This window comes from Phyllostomus discolor, chromosome 12, assembly GCF_004126475.2.
Source record: "Phyllostomus discolor isolate MPI-MPIP mPhyDis1 chromosome 12, mPhyDis1.pri.v3, whole genome shotgun sequence".
In the NCBI taxonomy this organism is placed as follows: domain Eukaryota; kingdom Metazoa; phylum Chordata; class Mammalia; order Chiroptera; family Phyllostomidae; genus Phyllostomus; species Phyllostomus discolor.
In genome coordinates this window covers 27094797-27115623 of record NC_040914.2, presented here as the reverse complement: position 1 = coordinate 27115623, position 20827 = coordinate 27094797, and the positions used below count along the sequence as shown (strand labels likewise).

Below are 20827 nucleotides of genomic sequence, written 5' to 3'. Positions count from 1 at the left end.
CTACAGGACACCCACTGCATGGGGATACACTACCAAGACCAGGAGATGGACCAGCTGTACCTCACAATAGAAACAAACACAGGAAGGCAGACTAAATGATGAGAGAGAAGCATGTCCTAAATGAAAGAGCAGAACAAAACTCCAGGAAAAGAGCTAACCAAATTTCAGGCAAGCAATCAACTAGAGGCAGAGTTCAAAACACTGGTTGTAAGGATGCTCAATGAACTTAGGGGCAGAGTGGATGAACTTAGTGTGAACTTCATCAAAGAAACAGGAAACATTAAAATGGAGATAGAAAACATTAGAAATGAAAAATACCATAAGTGAAATGAAGAATACATTACAGAGAATCAAAAGTGGAGTAGATGAATCACAGGATAAAATCAGAGATTGGGAAGATAAAGTACCAGAAAACACACAATCACAACAGGAGAGAGAGAGAGAGGGAGGAAGAGGAGGGAGGGAGGAAGGGATAGGGAAGGAGAGAGTGAGGAGAGAAAGAGAGAAAGAGAGGAAGGAAGGAAGGAAGGAAGGAGGGAAGGAAGGGAGGGAGGGAGGAAGAAAGACTGCGAATAGCATAAGGAGCTTCTCAGACACCTTCATGCATACCAACATTCATATCATGGTGGCACCTGGAAGAGAAGAGAGAGGGCAGAGAATGGAAGCCCTATTTGAAAACCAATGACAGAGAATTTCCCTAACCTGATGAAAAAAGTAGACACACAAGTCCAGAGTGCAGAGTCCCAAACAAGATAAATCTAAAGAAACCCACTCCAAGACACAACATAATGAAAATGACAAAGGTTAAAATGAGAAATTTTTAAAAACAATGAAAGAAAATGACAAAGGTTAAAATGAGAAATTTTTAAAAACAATGAAAGAAAATGACAAAGGTTAAAGACAAAGAGAGAATTTTAAAAGCACCAAGATAAAAGCACTTAATTATCAACAAGGCAGCTCACATAAGATGAAAAGTTGATTTCTAAACAAAAACTTTTCAGGTCAAATGAGATTGACAAGAAATATTCAAAGTTATGAAAACCAAGGAGCTATCATTTTTAATCAAGAGACCAATAAAGAGTGTTCCAGACAAGAAAAAACTAACAGTTTATCACCACGAAACCAGTAGTACAAGAAATGTAAAGGGTCGTCATGAAGAAGAAGAAGAAGAAGAAAAATAAAACAAGTATCAATAATAAAATGGCAACAACTACATCTCTATCAGAAATTAGTATAAATGCAAATTAATTAATTGCTGTAATCAAAAGACATATGGTGACTGAATGGATAAGAAAATAAGACCCTTACTTATGCTGCCTATAACTGACTCAATTCAGATAGGAAGAGACACACAGACTGAAAGCACAAGGATGGAAAAAGATATTTCATGAAAATGGAAACAAACAATTCAAGCTGGAGTAGCAATACTTATACCAGAAAGCACAGACTTTAAAACAAAGGCTATACCAAGAGACAAAGAAGGACCCAGCCATTCAAATTATGGCTATTTATCTGAAAAAAAAAACACCACATCAAAAAGAGATACACATCCATATGTTCACTGCAGCATCATTTACAGAGGCCAGTATATGGAAGCAACCTAAGTGTCCTTCAAGAGATGAATGGATGAAGAAGTGGTGCATGTGTACAGCAGAATATGACTCAGCCATAAAAGTTCATGAAAGCTTACCACTGGTGACTACATGAATGGAAGATATTGTGCTGAGTGAAATAAGTGAGTCAAAGAAAGACAAACACCAGATGATTGCACCTCTATGTGGAATATGAAAAATGAAATAATCAAGCAGAACAGAACAGACTTACAGATTCATGGAACAGATGCTGGTTGCCAGATGGTATGGGACTGAAGGGACTGAAGGGAGAAAAAGGTAAAGGGACTTCAGAAGGACACACTGGTAATTACAGAACAGTCATGGGGAAGTAAAGTGCAGCACAGGGAATACAATACAGTCATTAATATTGAAATAACTACAAATGGTGTGAGATGGGTACTGGATTTATTGGGGTGATCAGTTTGTAATTTACATCAACATGTAAACACAGAGTTGTACAGAACCCAATATTGTAGATCAACTGTAATTGAAAAATAAAAAAAATATTTTAAAAGAAGATAAATATACCTTGAATTCATTTACAAATGAATTAATTTCTTAACTGTCCTTAATGAAAGTGGAGAATAAAAAAATAAAATATCTCCTACAATGACTGGGAAAGTGCACAAACACACTTCTGCTACATTCATTCCCAAGTGTCATGAGCCCAGGAAAGTGACCTGTGAGGGCCGAGTCAGCCTCTTCTTCACAGAACAGCAAGTTCACTTAAGAGAATGAGAGACACAGAAGCTGTGATGACTGAGGTGCGGCGAACTGGCAAACACTCTCTCAAATGAATGCGAGCTTCTCCCTCAAGAAGAGTCAACAGGCAGTTGACCCCTGACAGCACTTATTGTCTGGATGGAATGGAAGCTCTCAGAGGAAAACCAGGGTCCTGGCAAATGTATGTCTGTCTCACCATGGCAGCCAGACAGATTCCCAGAGCTGACAACCATTTCCAGTGGGGTCTGTGGTAACGTTAACAAATGTGATTTTTGATGATGTGTCATTAAATGTATCAACACTGGGAGATCTCTATCACTTAATGAAATGATGCATTAATTTTAAATAATCCTACATCAATACAAGAACCACTCAAGTAATGTAACAGAATACTCAATGGATTTGTTTCAGGTTCCACTCTGCAAAGAGTTTTTCAGGAACTACCACTTGTGTAGCTTTACGGTGCAATCCAAGATGAATATCCTCACTTATCTGAAAGGTTTAAAAATCCTCCCCTACATATTTGTGTGAGGCTGTATATTTTTAGTAAACTACAACCAAAATAGTAGATTAAACACAGAAGCAAATATGAAAATCCAAAGACCTTCTAATGAGGCAGACAAGCACTCAGACTTGCAAAAATGTAACATGTAGGCAGACCCACTCTTGTCACTACTTTTTATTTGGGGAATATTTTTTATAAAAATATTATTTCTGTTAACATGTAATAGGTTGTTAAAGTTATTCTAAATAATTTTGTTCAAACTGTTTTTCCTTATGGTAATACTGACAGCTATAACGCACACAAACACAGTTCTTTTGGCCGTCCTCCCTATTTTGTAAGGCAGTATAGATATTCTGAAACCAAAACGTTTGAGACGCGATGACTAAAACAGCCTTGTGGGCCGGGACTCAGGGAGACAGAGGGACAGAGACTTCTCCGTGTAGGAGGCGACTCAGCGCAAAGTCCCGGGTCCCCAGGCCTAGCTGCAGGGTCTTAGCCAGAGACCTGGAGGACGAGATGGGGTGAGGGGGGTACTCACAGGACTGAGGAGTCCCCTTCTCCTGTAGGTGTCACTTCTCCCTTTTACAACCTACGTCAGATACTACCTTCCGGATACACATGACGCTACCTCATGTCTCACTCCCATTGGATGTTTGAACATTAGAGCAGCCAATCAGTGTAACGGTGGTTCTGGATATGTAAAGACAACTGGAACTCTCCTGGAGAGTCATGGGGCGCCCATCGTTGTTCCTGCTGCTCTCCGGGGCCCTGGCCCTGGCCCTGGCCCTGGCCCTGACCCAGACCTGGGCCGGTGAGTGCGGGGTCGGGAGGGACGGCCTGCGCGGGGCTGGAACGAGGGGACAAGGCGCGGACGACGCAGGACCCGGGGAAAGCGCGCCCCCAGCACCCGCGACTCAGACCGCGGACCCCCACCTCTAGTCTCCGCCCCCTTCCCCCGCCTCTCACCACCCACCCTCTTTCCTTTCCCGGGACTTGAGCCCTTAACCGCCCGACTGCCAAGGACAAGTGTCCTTCCAACCTCCAGGGCCCCACAGCCTGAGAATTTTCTCCAGCTCCGTGTCCGGACCCGGCCGCGGAAAGTCCCAGTTCAAAGTCCTCGTCTACGTGGACGACACGGAGATCGTGCGGTTCGACAGCGACGCCCCGAACCCGAGGCTGGAGCCGCGGGTGCCGTGGATGGAGCAGCCGTGGGTGGAGCAGGAGCATCCACAGTTTTGGGACTACTACACGTCGCTCATCAAAAAGTACGAAAAGATGTATGGAGGGAACCTGAACAACCTGCGCGCCCACTACAACCAGAGCGAGGACGGTGAGTCACGTGCGCCCGGGGAACCGACGCGACCCTCATCCCCACGGAAAGGCCGGGGTCCCCCCACCCGACTATCCGGGTCCCAGCGTCGCTCCGTGGCTGCGGGGTGCGCGGGACATGCAACCCAGAAGCAATCCATGGGGACTTTAACCCGTTTGAATTCTCAGTTTGGGTTGAACACCGGGAGTCGGGTCCTCTCTAGTCTGGTCCCGAGCAGACTCCTGCTCCCGGTGAGAATAAATGGAGGGACCTGACGCGGGGGCGGGGTCAGGGGCTCACACCTTCCAGGAAATGAGGGGCTGCGACTTGAGATGGGACGGGCGCTTCCTCCGTGGATACACTCAGCTCGCCTACGACGGCACCGACTTCATCTCCCTGAACGAGGACCTGGACTCCTGGACCCCAACCGACACAGCGGCCCGGATCACCTGGCGCCAGTTGGTGGAGCTCCCTGCGGCAGAGCAAAGACAGAGAGTCCTAGGGGACATCTGTGTGCACTGGCTCCGCCTGTTCCTAGAAAACGGAAAGGAGACCTTGCTCCAAACAGGTACCAGGGTGTGGGCCTTCCAGAGGAGGGGATCTGTGGGTTGGTGTGGCTTCCTACAAGGAGAGGAGGCAAATGGGCCAGTGTTAGAATGTCCCTCCTGCTCAGGACAGGAAGAGTCCCCCAGGAGTCCTTATTCTGTGACTCACCTGTGCGCCCAGCTTTCTCTAAAGGATGATAAGGGACCCAGCCTCTCCCTGAAACACCCCACAGCGGTTCCCTCACACCCTGCAGCACCTGGTGCACCAGGACGCTCTCCCTGGTTCTCCACCCGAGACCTTCTCTGGAGACCTCACTCAGGGTTTTCTGAGTCATTCAGCCTCCACCTGAGTCTGTGTCTCCCCTTAGAGACCTGCACACTCCTACCTTAGGTTCTCACCCTGATTCTGGAAATTTCCAAGAAATAGGAAAATATCCCAGGTGCCTCTGCCAGGCTGGTGTCTGGGTATTGCCCCCCACCACCGTCCTGTCCACTCTCAGGGTGGTCACAGGAGCACTGCTGGAGTGTTCCATGACCATGTAAACTTCCTGAATTTTCTCACCCTCCCCTCAGACCCTCCAAAGACACATGTGACCTACCACCCTATCTCTGACCATGAGGTCACCCTGAGGTGCTGGGCCCTGGGCTTCTACCCTGCGGACATCACCCTGACCTGGCAGCGTGATGGGGAGGACCTGACCCAGGACATGGAGCTTGTGGAGACCAGGCCTGCAGGGGATGGAACCTTCCAGAAGTGGGCGGCTGTGGCTGTGCCCCCGGGAGAGGAGCAGAGATACACGTGCCTTGTGCAGCACCAGGGGTTGCCTGAGCCCCTGACGCTGAGATGGGGTGAGGAGGGGATGTGGGCACAGAGCCCCTCCTCAGGGTGTCCTTGAGCAGGGTCAGGACTCAGGACTGAGGTTGACCTCTCAACTTCCCCTCACAGACCCCCCTCCTCAGACCACCATCATCATCATGGGCATCGCTGCTGCCCTGGGTCTCCTTGGAGCTGTGGTCACTGGAGCTGTGCTGTGGAGGAAGAAGTGCTCAGGTGAGCAAGGAGTGGGGCTGAGTTTCCTGTCCCCCTGGGGGTCAAGCCCAGGTGGAAGTGTGCTCTGCCTTGTTATGGGCATCATGTCCCCACATGGGTGCTTGTCCATCTGGGGCCTGTTTGCTAACACTGACTCTTTATTGAGGCCCCTGGGAAAGTGAGGGACACATTTATCACCTGGTGATTCTAGTCATGGGGACTGATTCCCATCTGTCAGAGTCCAGAGGGAAAGGCCCCTGCTGAGGACAGATGTCCAGAGTGGTGGTAGGTCCAGTCCCCACACATGTACTTTCCCCGTGTTTCTGGATTCTAACATGAGTGTTTAGTCACAGTTCTGGAACCTTCCCTGTGCTTCAGAGTATGGGGCTCCTTTAGTGTCACGGGACCCAGCCTTTCCCCTGACTTCTCACAGAACGTTTTCTTCCCACAGGCAGAGGTAGAGAGAGCTATGCTACGGTTCCCTGTAAGTCTGGGTGTTGGGGAGGTGATGTCTGGGACCCTTGGGAGAGTGTGGGCTGGATCTGTGAGGGGGGCTCCCCCACCCATAACTCTGCTGTTGTGTCTTCCCCAGGCAGCAACAGTGCCCAGGGCTCTGATGTGTCTCTCGCAGCTCCTGATGGTGAGACGGTGAGGGCAGGAAGTGGGGGACCTTGGGACCCAGGGACCCAGCTGGGTTTTGGGGATTCTCAGAGTGGGACATTCTGAGCATGTGGTGGATGTGGGAGAATGTGACCCTTCTGAGACTGACCTGAATTTCTTATGATAACTTTCTTTCCAGGGTGACAGATCTGCTTTCCATAGGACTTCGTGCTAAAATAGTTACTACAGCCTCCCCTTGAGACTTGAAGCTTCACTGTCTGTTTCTGCACCCAGCATCAGAGCCTTATTTAATCATCTCAATGTCCCTGAATTATTTTAATATTAATGATATATATGTAAATAGATCAAAAGAGATGTAGATTCAAAGTTCCAAGGTGTATTGTTTCCAGTGGGTCTTATTCTATCTATACCTTCATTCTGTTTATTAAGCTGTTTTAATAAACTTTACGTTTATAAATTCACTGTGAGGTATGGAGACAACCCAGGAGGGACAGACTGTGTGCCACGGGACAAGGGAACCTCATGGGTCCCCAGTGATGTTCCCTGTGACCACCTGTGCTCCATGCACTATTCATAGTTTCTTCCTGCACCTCCAAATATACCTTTTGGAGCCTCTGGCTTTAATGTTTTTACTCCCTGATGCTAACCAAGTGCTGCTTTGTTGCTTAGGAGTTATTCCAAACTTCCAGGGCCCCATCTTGTAGACCTCAGGGGTGTCCATGTGGGGTGCAGAGAGATGACCAATCAGAAGGTGAGAAACACCTGCTTAAAGCAGGAACTGGTTCAGCATCCAGGATCCTTAATCCACTGCAGACACTGCTCTCATTCTGCAGATGCTGAGTCCTGGAAGGTCATGGTCAAGGAGCCCATGTCTTTAGTGGCTTCCTCTGAGAGTTCCTCCCCAAGCAAGAGCCCTTAGGCCACAGGGTCAGTCTGGCTGCTGGGCTGAGAACAGAATCAGGAGACAAGGGGCCAGCGAGGCAGGAGGGAAAGGTGTGGGGAAGCTCCCAGGGCTCCAGGCTGCAGGTGCTGTGTGTTCTGACAGGGCTGTGAGTGGTAGACACAGTGGGAAGGGACTGGACACTGAATGCATTTGGAAGATGGATTTCACAGCATTTCCTAAGGATTCAATCCAGGGTCTGGGGAAAGAATCAAGGAGGGCACCCCACATGTGTACTGTGCCAGCAGAAAGATGGGGTTACATCAGCAGAGATGGGGAAGACTCTGGCAGAACATGTGTGGGGGAGGGGTGGGCATTTCAAGCTTTCAGCTGAAGAGAAGATCAAGGTGAGATGTGTGTTAGAAACACCAGTGAGGTGTCAGGTTGGACAGATGAGTGTGGGGACCTTGAGGAGAAATGTCTGCGCTCGAGACATAGATGTGGAGGAGATTCTACAAAAATGACATTTAAATCTGTGAGCGTGGATGAGGCCACCGAGGGAATCAGGACTGTGGAAGAGGAGGAACAAGGACTGGACACTGCACCCACCTGTCCCAACAGTGGAGACATTCAATCTGGTGACTCCCCAGCCTGTGATGGCCATGTTTCCCCATCACAGATTCACCATTTGGTGTTTGTCATTCATTAGTTATTTACAGGGAGGTATTCTGAGATTGTTCTGCTGTGCCGTTCACCACTTCTACACTCCCCCTGCTTAGCCCCTCTCATAACTTCCACCCAAGTCAATGACAATGTGCTGGTTGTCCTATATTAGCCTTCAACACATTTTAGAAGGGTGTGAAGCACAGCTTAGGGAATATAGTCAATAATATCATCATAATTATGTGTGGTGTCAGATGGGACCTAGAATTACCAGGGATATTACTGAATAAGCCATATACATGTTTAATATGTATATATTTAACTCATGGACACAGACAACTTGTAATAATGTGGGGGCAGGGGTTGGTGCAGGTGGGAGAGGGAATGTGGGGATAAATATTGATGGGAAGATAAAAAGAAAAAAAGAAAAATATTTTAAGTTGAAAAAGATACTAACTTGGACATCATGCCCAACATTCTGATAGCACTCTTTGAGGAGAAATTCGAGTAGATCTTGATAAGCCCACAAGCCATCCTGATCTCAGACAGATTTTGAATCACGCATTCTGTGATGTGGTAGGGCCCAGGGTGGGGAAAGGACTTAAATGCATGTTTAAGGTTTTTTTGGTTTTTGTTTTTTTTGTGGGTGGGGAAAGGTCATTCACATGTTGTCACATGACATGAAAGGCACAGCGTTTTCTCTACTGTGGGGTAAAGTCAAGCAGAAGATTGAGAAAGTGGCTCTCAGGTCAACATAATGAAAATCTCAGAATGCGCTCTCTCTGGGATCACCCCCTGAGTGATTCCTGGAGCTTAATGGTCCCCAATATTTTCTAATCAAAACATAAAAGGATTTCTATGTGGGATTTGGGGGCTCACTCTGTTTCAGGAAAAGCCACAGAACAGAAGAGAGGTGTGAGCAGTGAGAGCTGTGGGACTAGAACCCACAGGAAGACCAGCCTGGGTCACAGGGATGACAGTGTGAGGGACTTGGGGACAGGGTTCTGAGAAGAGAAGGAGCTAAAGGAAAGGGGCCAGTGGGAAACACCATGACATGAGCTCCTGGTCCAGATGTCTCTGCACCCAAATGACATGTGACTCTAACTCAGCTCCTCCCCAGGGAACAGGGGACACTTTCTCTGCCTTCTCCCTGCTGCTCCTCAGGGCATTTGAGTACTGACCATCACTGTCCCCAGTCACCAGATGTGTCTGAGGGGGATCTGCATGGGACAAGTTGCTGTAATTTAGAGACACCCCAGGCTCCTCACACAGAAGATGTCACTGGCAGAACGGATGACATGATAGTGGCATCTCTGTGGGGAGGTCAGGACCGCACACTCTGTCCCTGTAACTGGGTTCAAGAGCCGCCCTGCCTGAGGAATCCCTGCACAGAGCTGTGGAGCTCAGACCAGCCAGGTGAGGGCTGCTTTGTGTCCACTCTCAGGGCAGAACCAGGAGAGGTCAGCCCAGGAGGGACTGGGACCTACAGGTGGGCAGCACCCTGGGTGGGACTGTGCTGAGCCTGCCTGGTCCTGAGCTGCCCCTCCTGCCTGGGCTGGGCAGGGAGGAGATGGGGAAGTGCTGGGGGTGTTTCAAGTGGGGCCAGTCTCAGGAGGGTCCCTGCAGGTCTTTATGCCCCAGAGTCCCAGTTAGTGAGGGTAAGGGGTTGGTCCATTGCAACCTGAGTGCAGCCTTGTATGGCAGGAGCCATGGAGCTCCTCCACCCTGAACAAAGTTCCACTTTTCTGAGATTTCCTGGGTTTAGAGTTGGGTGTGAGGACAGGAGTGTGAATTTCCATGAGGTATTCGCTTGTGACTTAAAAATCCCGGATCATGAAATGAAATCCAATGACAGACACACACACAGCTACAGACAGAAGGACACAGAGAAGTGTCTGCCCTTCAGTGATCCCCCACACACACTTTTCCTGTTTCAAATCCCCCTGCAGGAGGTGCCGGCCTCTGAGGAAATTCTTCCAGGGCTTTGTCACCCGCCCATGTGGTTACTGTGTGTGTGAATGTCACTCACATTTCTCTCTTTCATTGAATGGGGATGCCTCTCTGACCTCTCATAATCCGAGGCAGCAGGGAAGGAAAAAGAATTAGGAATGAGATGAAGTCCCATTATCTTCCAAGTCTGCCAGAATGGGTACATGTTATGAAAATAACTAATATATGGGCTTTTTAAAAATACAGTCATGAATCAGACAATTCCTTCCTCAGTAATTCAACAGGCTGCATCACATTTGGAAATACAGTGCAATGAATGCACCTTGGGCCATGCTGTAGTCTGCATGTTTGTGTCCATAAACCCATGTGCAGAATTTATAACCCCCTACCCTGGTCCATAGCTCAGATGGATGCTGGCTGGATCCCGGATGCATGGATAAGTTCAGCAACCAATCAGTGTCTCTCTGTCTGTCTGTGTGTCTCTCTTTCTCTCTTCCCGTCTGTGTCTCTTTCCTTCCCTCTCTTTCTGTAAAATCAATTAATAAATTGCTTTTTAAAAGATAAGTGATAAACCTCACACATATTCTAAGAGGTGGGGCACTGGCAGGTGCTCAGATCATGAGGGTGGAGCGGTTGTGAGTGGGATGCGTTTCTTAGAGAAGAGGCTCCAGAGAGACGTCTTGTCCCTTCCCCTCCTGTGAAGTGACAACACAGGAAGGACCCCACCTGTATGTGGCCATGCAGGAGCCTTGATCCAGGACTCGCAGGGTCCAGAACTGTGAGCCACACACAGTGTTACCTCCAAGTCCCCTGCTCGGTGGTATTTTGTTACAGCGACCCAGAGGGACCAAGCCAGGCCAATACTGAAAGGGGCTTGAGGCCCAAGTCCAGGGCTCCCTCAGAGGTCGCCATGGGGGACAGGAGGGAAGGGTTGTGCAGGTCCACACTAGAGCACAGTCCTTCCCCATCTGCCGGCTCTGATGCTGCCCCTCCGTCCAGGGCCCGCCTCCTGCGTCTGTTGCGCTGGGCACAGGACAGACTCTGTAGCCAGACTTTTCTGTCCTCCCAAAGACAGGAACACCGTTAGATTCTTGGCTATAAATGTTGTCATTTCCCCTCACCTTCTAGGAAAATGGAATTAAAATAATCATAAAGAATACTTACAGCCCTGGTGGGGTGGCTCAGTTGGAGCATTGTCCCTCAAAGCAAAAGTTGGGGTGTTGAATCTCTGGCCAGGGCACACAGCCAGGTTGCTGGTTTAACCCCCTGTCAGGCATGTGCCGGAAGCAAATGATCAACTTTCCACATTTTCTCCATGTCTCATTCTCTCTCTCCTCTTCCCTCTCTCTAAAGCCAACAAAACATGTTCTCAAGTGAGGACAAAATGTAAAAACAATGAAAGGAAGCAATACAAATATGAGGATATTTTATATTATATCGAAAATAAAGAAACTTGGGGCTTCTCCCTCCATCTGACAGGACAAATCACCATCTTCCAAATGAACCGGTTGGCCAGAAATTAGAATTACGGAGTTGTTTTTTCTTTTTCCCCACCAGTTGAAGAAAAGAAAAGAAAAAGGCAGGATTCTGTCAGGTATCACACAAATTGCTGATCCCTGGATGGGAAGAGGTTTGTGGGGCTGGGTGGAAAAGATGAAGGGATTAAAAAGTACAGATTGGTAGTTACAGAGCAGTCACGGGGATGTGAAGGACAACCTAGGGAATATACTCAGTAACATTGTAATAGCTATGCCTGGTGCCAGGTGGTAATTAGACCTAATGGGGGGATCGCTTTGTAAATTATATAAATATCTAATTACTGCTATACACCTAATGCTCATTTAATATTGTGTGACTACTATAAAAACGAAAAGAAAAAAAACGCCAGGATACCTTTATTAAAAAATGCTTTAGGCCCTGGCCGGGAAGTTCAATTGTTTAGAGTGTCGTCCCCATGCGCCAAGGTTGTGGATTTCACCCCAGGTCAGGGCATGTACAAGAATCAACCAATGAATGTAAGTGAGTGGAATAACAAATCTCTCTTTCTCTCCCTCCCTCTGCCTTTCTCTGAAATCAGTTTTTAAAAAAGAATCAGCTAATGGAGAAAAGAGTCATCTGGCCAAGATGGAGGCATAGGTAGATACAGTTTGCCTCCTCCCACAATCAGAAGAAGGAAAACAACAAATTTAAAAACAAAAAATAACCAGAACTGCCAGAAAATTGAACTGTATGGAATTCCAACAACGAAGGAGTTAAAGAAGAAATATCCATCCAGACCTTAGTGAGGGGCAGAGATAGGCAGCCTGGCAGAGAGGACTCACTGCAAGGCGTGGGCTGAAGGACCTGAGTGGGAGAGAAAGCTGCAAGCAGACCATGTGGGGCGGGGACTGGTGGAGCAGGAGTCCCACATTTGCATGTAGATACAGCAGGAGGAATGACTGGGAGCAAGACAGACCAAGCAACCCAGGATTCTAGTGTGGGGAAATAAAGCCTCAAACCTCCTACTCTAAAAACCTGTGAGGGTTGTGGTAACGATGGGAGAAACTCCCAGCCTCACAGGACAGTTCTCGAGGAAGACTGATGGGGTCACAGAATGTACACAACCCCCCCCCCCACCTGGGAATCAGCACCAGAAGGACCCGATTTGCTTATGGGAAGTGGGGGAAGTGACTGAACGTGGGGTGAGAGCTGAGCAAACAGCACTGTTCCCTCTCAGACCCCTCCCCCACATACAGGGCCACAACACAGTGACGGGGTTCCCCACCCTAGCAAGTACCCAAGGCTCCACCCTTTACTATGTAACAAGTGAGCCCAGATGAAAATATATGGCCCAAAGGAACAAAAAGATCAAACTCCAAGAATAGAACTAAGCAATGAAGACATAGCATTGGTAATCAGTATGCTCACAGAAATGATTGAGTATGGTTGTAAAATAGAGGAAGAACTGAAGGTTATGAAAGTGAAATAAAGGCAGGTGTACAGGTCACCAGTAATGAAGAGAAGACAATAGGGAAAGAAATCAATGATTTGCAGCAGAGGGAAGACATAAACATTCAACCATGAAGCAGAAGAAAGAAACAAGAATTCAAAAATGAGGACAGGCATAGGAACCTCCGGGGCAACTTTAACCATCCCAACATCCAATGAATAACGGTGCCACAAGGAGAAGAGGAAGAGAAAGAAACTGAAAACTTATTTAAAAACATAATGAAGGATGACTTCCCTAATCTGGCAAAGGAGATGGACTTTCGGGAAGTCCAGGAAAGCTCATCGAGTCTCAAAGACACAGGAGCCAAAGAAGCCCTGACCAAGGCACAGCATAATTACATTACCCAGATAAAGATAAGGAGATCAGCTTAAATACCACTAGAGAAAGCAGACTGTTAACTACAAAGGAGTTCCCATAAGACTATCAGCTGATCTCTCTGGAAAAAAAAACCTTGCAGACAATAAGGGGCTGGAAAGAAGTATTGGAAGTCACTAAAGGCAGGGACCTAAACCCAAGATTGCTCTATCCAGCAAAGCTACCATTTAGAATGGAAGGGCAGATAAAGTGCTTCCCAGATAAGCTCAAGTTAAAGGAGTCATCATCACCAAGCCCTTATTATATGAAATGTTAAACAGACTAATTGAAGAAAAAGAAAATGATCAAAATATGAACAGTAAAATGATAAGAAATTCACAGCTATCACAATTGAACCTAAAAACAAAAACAAAAACAACTAAGCAAACAACTACAACAGGAACAGAATCACAGAAATGGAGATGACATGGAGGTTTATCGGTGTGGAGGGGGTGGAGGGAGGAGTGGGGGGAAAAGGCACAGGATATAAGTAGCATAAATGGTAGGTACAAAATAGACAGGGGGAGGTTAAGAATAGTACAGGAAATGGAGAAGCCAAAGAATTTCTATATGTGACCCATGGACGTGAACTAAGGGAGGGGAATGATTGTGGGCAGATATGGGTGGAGAGGAATAAAGGGGAGAAAAATGGGACAACTCTAATAACATAATCAATAAAATATATTTTTAAAATTAACAAAATAAAATCAACATAACATTCTTAAAATACTATGTACATAAGAAAAGAGGGATGCTTATATTTCTGCTTTTAGTTTCAGAGAGAGGGCAAGGGAGGGAGAAAGGGAGAGAAATATCGATGTGAGAGAGACACGTCCATCAGTGGCCTCTCTCACTGTGACCAGGGATCCAACCGGCATCCTCTTCCTTTGCAGGATGACACCAAACCAACTGAGCCTCACCAGTCAGGGCACAAAAGAGGATTAAAGGGCCAGTTGGGGGCTACAAACACGATCTAATCTCACTTATCTGTGGAATCTAATAAACAAAATAGACCACAGGCGGCAAACACCAGGCTCTGGGCCAAATCTGGCGCTCCACCTTCTTTTATGTGGCCCGGTACCTTGTTCCACCTGGCAGCAGCACTGAGGTCCTTGCCCCTAGTTAAGGAGTAGTTACATCTGTACAGTCTGAAAAACGTTATCAGCTCTTGTAGGAAACCACAATGCTGAGGTGGCCCCCGGTGAAATGAGTTTGACACCCCTGAAATGGACAGAGGTATGAACACACGGAACAGACTGACAGCTGGAAGAGGGGAGGAGGGGAGGAGATGGAACAAGGTAAAGAGATTAGCCCAGAGACTGGGACAGCTGCTTGCTGGCACCCAGAGGGCAGGGAGGTGAGGCCAGGGGCAAAGTGAGCAAAAGGGGGGAAATGGGACACTGGTAATAATGTCAAAAATAAAAATAGTTAAAAAATAAACAATTAAAAAAAACAAGGTAGTGTGAGGCCTGGTGTTTCTCATATGATGCAACTACAATCCCCAATCCAGTGATTCCAAACATTTTTAGGCAGATCAGTCACCACATTCCAAAGGATCACATTTTATAATTGAGGGAGAAAATTTTCTCATTTTTGATATTCATTCCCAAGACAGGACCAGAAATCATATTCAGGATCTAATCTGCAATGATTACATGGTGGTATTTTGTTCACATTCATTTACAAATAACTTTCATACACAACTATGTCCTTTGTTCCTGGTAAGTTCTCTCTGTGGGGTGAGAAATCTCATTACCTTGGTAGAAATCTGATTTGATTGAGTGTGACAAACAGAAAGTGGGTGAGGTGGGAGGAGGGGCCTGCCTGATAAAAGGGGCTTGCTGGTCCACCTCACTCCAGAGCTGAGCCAGCAGAGGAAGCAGCTGGAGACCAGAAGAGGACCAGTGCACCAGAGGTGAGTCCATGGTTTTGACTTTCCTGTTTCTACAAAAGGTTCATCAAGTGCTGACTGAGGCCAGCTCAGTCCCAGGCATGGGGTGGACCTCTAGGGACGAATGCCTTTGATGGGAGCAGGTGGCAGAAATAACATGGTCGTCTTTATGCTGAGTCAGATCCGAGATGGGTGGACCCTGCCAGGTGGTGAGTGGAGTGTCAGCCACTGACTTACTCCACCTCTCAGGTTCTGCTGTGGGTCTCAGCCACACTCAGCTGAGGCAGTTGTAGGATTTCTGGGTCTCAACCAGCCCTGTCCACTGGATATATCAAGTCACACAGAGACATCATCATAAATGAGGGGTTTTTGTTTTGTTTAGTTTTGTTTAACTTACTGATGTGAGGGAGAAAGAACCATGAATTTGTTATGATCTCATTGATGAATTCACTGGTGTTTCTTCTCTGAGCCCTGATCTGAGACTGAACCTGAACCTTGGGGTATCAGGACAATGCTCTAACCAAGTGAGTTCCCCAGCCAGGGCTAACCTTATTTTCTACAAGACACATATACCAAGTAAAAAGAAAACAAAAAACAAAAAACAAGCCTTTCATTATCACTGGCAGAAGGCAGTCATTTCAACATTTCATCAATGTCAGAAGTTCTTTGGAGGTGGCTTATATTCTCCTGTCCTGTGATGTCTTCAAATTCGAGGGTATAGCTTATGCTCAACACTTTTCAAGGTGGGTAAGCCCCATCCCACCGGCTCAATAGCCACTCCAGACTAGAAGATGTGACATAAGACATACAGGTCGCACTGGCCAGGGTGGGTCGGTTGACTTGATCATCATCCTGTATTACTGAGGGTTGATGGTTGAGCTCCACTCAGGGTGTGTACAAGAAGCAAACATCTCCTCTCTCTCTTTTTTCCTCTCTGTGTGTGTGTGTGTGTGTGTGTGTGTGTGTCTCCCTCTCTCCCTCACCCCTCTTCCTCTCTGTCTCTAAAACCAATAAAAACCTGTCCTTAGGTGAGGATTGAAAAAAAAATTTCACAAGTAGGGTAGAGACCATCTCACCCCCTAACTTACAGCCCCAGGATGAATCTTGTCTTCATGTTAACTAGCATTTTAAAATCAGAAATTCCAGGACGTGAGCTAGTGTGTTTGCACTTGGATTGCATCTTCATTGCCTGGGAGCAGGGAGTACAGGTCGCTATTCACAGAAACAGGGTGGAGTCCCAGGACCCATCAGTCCTTGTCACTTACGATGTTCTAACCACCTGTCCCCTCCACCAGAAAGCAGCCATGGCCAAACATTTTAAAGACATAAGCAGTTGCTATGTCTGCCTGACCTACCTGGAAGACACCAGGAGCCTGAAATGTGGGTTCATCTGCTGCCTCAAGTGTGTCAACTCACTGTCGAGGGGCCCAGGGGGACAAGGGATTGTGTGCTTCATCTGCCCTGAAGTTTCTCAGAAGAGTGACATCAGGCCCAAACACCAGCTGGCCAGGCTTGTGTCAGAGGTCAGGGCACTGGAGCCCCAGCTGAGAGCCATCCTGAGGATGAACCCGAGGATGCGCAGGTTCCAAGGTGAGGTCTGGGGCCACCAGCCCCCACCCTGTGGGAAACAGCCACTTGTCAAAGCCCTCAGTCAAGGTGCTTTACCTGGGTTTGGCACCTGAAATGTTCGTTCTTTCCCAATGTGCCAACCTAGAAGTCTGCATTAAAACCATCTGTAGGTTTTCTTTCTTTTTGTAAGATTTTATTTATTTACTTTAAGAGAGGGGGGAAGGGAGTGAGAGATGGTCAGAAACACTGACACAAGAGAGAAACATTGATGGATTACCTCTGGTAAGGACCCTGACCCGGAACCCAATCCACAATCACCCCCATGTCCTGACCAGGAATAAAACCAGTGTCCTGTTGCTTGGCAGAAGGTCTCTCAACCAAGCCCCACAGTCAGAGCCATCTGTCGGTATCCAAGAAAATATAAGACTTAGCCCTGCCTGGTGTGACTCAGTGGACTCAGTGCCAGCCTTAGGAACCAAAGGGTTGCCGGTTCTATTCCCAGTCAGGGCATATTCCTGGGGTGTGGGCCAGGTTCCCAGTAGGGGGCCTGGGAGAGGCAACCACATATTGATGTTTCTCACCCTCTTTCTCCATCCCTTCTCCTCTCTCTAAAAACAATAAACAAAGGTAATCTTAAAAAAAAAGAAAAGAAAAAGTGCGTAATTATACCCTTTACCTGTACTATCCAGTATTTTCGGTAGCCACACAAGTAGCTGGTGGTCATTTGGAACTGGGGGTTGATGGAGTAGAAATTTGATTGAGTAGAAATCCAAGTCTGGGTGTTCCATAGCCTGTATCCCTAAAATCCATCCTTCCTGATTCTTAAATATTTTTAATGTGTTTGTAAACCATTTTCAGTTTTAAATATGTTTGAAGTTGATCTTTGAACTACAGTTGTCACACATTACAGTAGCTTAAAATTATAGCATAGTAATTAGATATTCATATACCTCCAGAAGTGATTCCCCTGATCAGCCTAGTCCCCACCTGGCACCATGCACATCACCCCAGTATTACTGACTGTATTCCCTGTGCTTCCCACTACCACCCTGGGCCTATTCTGTCACTGCCCATCTGTACTTCCCAACCCCTTCCCCTGTTTTACCGCATGCCCCAAACCCCTCCCATCTGGCAAACATCAGTGATTTTTTAATGTTTTCAACTCTAGTTGCATTCAATATTATTTTGTATTGTACATCAACTGTAACTGAAACTTAACACATTGTTTTAAAAATTAAAGAGCCCTGGAGGTGGCTCATTTAGTTGGAGAGATTCCTGTCCACCACAAGGTTGCAGGTTCGATTCCCACCAGGGGGCTCATGAGTGAGGCAGAAGTGATGAATGTCTCTCTCCTTCCCAACACCTCCTTTCCTCCCTGTGCAAAATCACTAAAAACATATCCTCAGGGAAGGATTAAAAAAAAAAATTAAATTAAAAAAGAAAAAACGAGATAAACAAAAACGGGAAGCGAGGAATCATTATTCTGGAAGGTTTCTTTCTAAGGCCGGGCCAACCCCATCAAGGGGTCACCTTAGGCTTGGAGCTCCTGGTCCAATGCTCCGAGTTCAGGCATATGAGACCCCTCCAGGCACTGCCCCATTGAGCTGCGGTCCCGGTTCCTGCTAAGGTGTCCACGCGTCCTAATGTCAGGACTCTTAGAAAAAAATACATATATACACATATATTTACAAAGATATGTACAGATTCATATATTTGTAGATTTACATATATAAGTATATGTGTGTATGTATAATTTTAATATAATTTAGAGACAGAGAGAGGAAACAAAGCTTTCATGTCAATTTTACTCTGCAATAAGTACAATATTCTCCATCCTTTGAAATGCCTAGTTCCGGTGTACGTGTGGACAGAATCTGTGATAATCTGTATGCTAATTTTGAAAACATGCAGCAGTCACGGTCTCTTTTTCCATGCAGAGTCCACACTAAAGGGAAAAAACCTCCTTCATCAACTAAGCAAAGAGCTTAATGTAGAGAGAATGCCTGTCATGACCAAGAGCCAATTCCAATGATGACTGTTCCTTGTGTCCATGAAATCTGATGAAATCAGGGACCCGGGAAGTTCCCCCAGGAAAACCCGAGGTGTGGAGTTAAAGATGAGATAGTGAATGAGTCACGTGGGCCCCTGAGGTGGCCCTGAGGGGTGGGGACAGAGTTGATGGATTATTTCTCTTTCCACAGTGGACATGACCTTGGATGTGGACACGGCCAACAACCACCTCTACATCTCCGAGGACCGGCAGCAAGTCCGCTGCGTGTATGTGGAGCAGAAGCACAGTGTCTGTCCTGAGAGGTTCAGTCCCTCCCTCTGTGTGCTGGGCACCCTTCGGCTCACATCCGGCCAGCACTACTGGGAGGTGGACGTGGGCACCAGCACAGAGTGGAACCTGGGCATCTGCAAGGAGTCTGTTCTTCAGCAGGAGAAGGTCGTCCTCTCTTCAGAACGTGGCTTCTGGATCGTGAGCTGCAGGGAGAAGGACACCTTCCAGGCCAGCACCAGGCCGGTGATGGAGCTCATGGTCATTTCCTGCTTACACCGCATTGGCATTTTCCTGGACTTGGAAATGGGGACCATTTCCTTTTATGATATGGGCGGTGGCTCCCACATTTTTACTTTCCTCCTGATTTCTGTGGCAGAGCCCGAGTCCATCTTTCGCTCCTGGAATTCCGGCGAAGGATGACGGGAGCTTCATGACTCTCTGTCCCAGGTTCATTCTAGCGTGGCCAGTAAAGCTGGGCAAGGCCACAGGGCTCTGAGCACAGGAGGTACAGGCGCACCCTGGGTGCCCACAGCCATGGACACCAGCTCCTCCACCGCTGACCCAGAGCCCTGAAAAACATGAGACAGCTGTGAATCCCAAACACAAATTATGGGGAAATTCCACTTCCCATATTAAGTCTTGTTATGGTTGTTTTGGGGGAACTTCCTTGTATAATTGTCCATAAATATGTTTTGAACATTCACATCAATTCCAAGTGTTTTCCATTTTATTTTGTAAAAGGTTTACTGGGTGTGGTTAGAGGCCTGAGAGGAAATAAGAATTTGTATGTGACTAACAGACCGACTGATTTCCTCTGTGATCAGAAACCAGACCTATAGAAGCAGATCAAACACAGATGCACCCTGGCCTCAATGGCTCAGCTGATTGGAGCATTGGTCCCTGCACCAAAAGGTTTCAGGTTTTTGATGCCTGGTCAATGTATCACTGGCAACTGATCAATGTTTCTCTCTCAAATCGATGTTTCTCAAATCAATAAACACAGCCTTGGATGAGGATTTAAAATGAGCACTCAAACCAGAAGACCCTCTTCCCGCCTCTGAGATGTGTGTGTGTGCCATTTCATGCAGCAACAGAAACACACATTTGTTCTGGTGCCCAGCGAACGTCCCCGAGACCCTGGAGGAAGGCAGGAGGACTTCAGGAGCAGCTGGATGCAGGAGGCTCATAAGCCCAATTAATCGTCATTTTCATTTACAATGTCCAGGGTTAGTGAGGCTTCATTAGCTCTCGGCTTGGAGTGATAAGAACTGACAAGGTCACAGAGAACATTCCTCAGGTGACCCAGGGGTGACTCTGTCACAGTTCCCCCCATCCCCACTTCTACTACAGGTTCCTCCCCCACCCTCACAGCAGGGTTTCCCCTACCAGCTCCACAGCTGCTTGCTCAGCTCCCACCAGAGGCTCTGGGTCCTCCTTGGAGTAAGACTCACAGATTCTTGAAGGGGCGGGGCTATGATGGGGCTGCAGGTGCAGCGGGCTCACTGAAGTGCCCAGTGGCAGACAGAGGGTGGGACGTCAGCACCCTGGCGGAGGAGAACTCCCCTGAGAGTGACAAGGCAGACCCTGTGATGCTCCCCGCACAAACCCGTCTGCAAGACCCACCACGAATCAGAACGGGCAGGGGAGGGGCCCAGGGGTGGACTCCAGGTTCTGCTGCCTGGGATTCCCCCTGCAGTGCTCCTGACAACCCGCAGAGGGCCCAAGGGCAGAAGTGACACCTAGGCCTGGGGAGCTGCTGCCCCAATGTTGTGGCTAAAACCAGGGACAGAGTCAAGGATGACCAATAGCTTGGCGGGGCTGGCAGCTACAGGTACAGGCGGCTCAGAGAGCCGCCGAACTGAACTAACAGACAGGAACTCCGGGAGAGTAAACACTGGAGACAC

General features: G+C 47.4%; 2 protein-coding genes across 2 annotated transcripts in view; one reads left to right on the top strand and one right to left on the bottom strand.

The window, feature by feature from the left end:
- LOC114510749 (patr class I histocompatibility antigen, A-2 alpha chain-like) overlaps nt 1-20827 on the bottom strand; it is a 512772-nt gene that overhangs the window by 303802 nt on the left and 188143 nt on the right. The gene's annotated exons all lie outside the window — the stretch shown is intronic.
- Nucleotides 3917-6049, top strand: LOC114510758 (patr class I histocompatibility antigen, A-2 alpha chain-like). Its single transcript, XM_028529258.2, has 4 exons — nt 3917-4171; nt 4443-4718; nt 5269-5544; nt 5642-6049. The coding sequence occupies exons 1-4, from the start codon at nt 4039-4041 to the stop codon at nt 5905-5907; spliced, it is 951 nt and encodes a 316-aa protein (XP_028385059.2). The 5' UTR covers nt 3917-4038; the 3' UTR covers nt 5908-6049.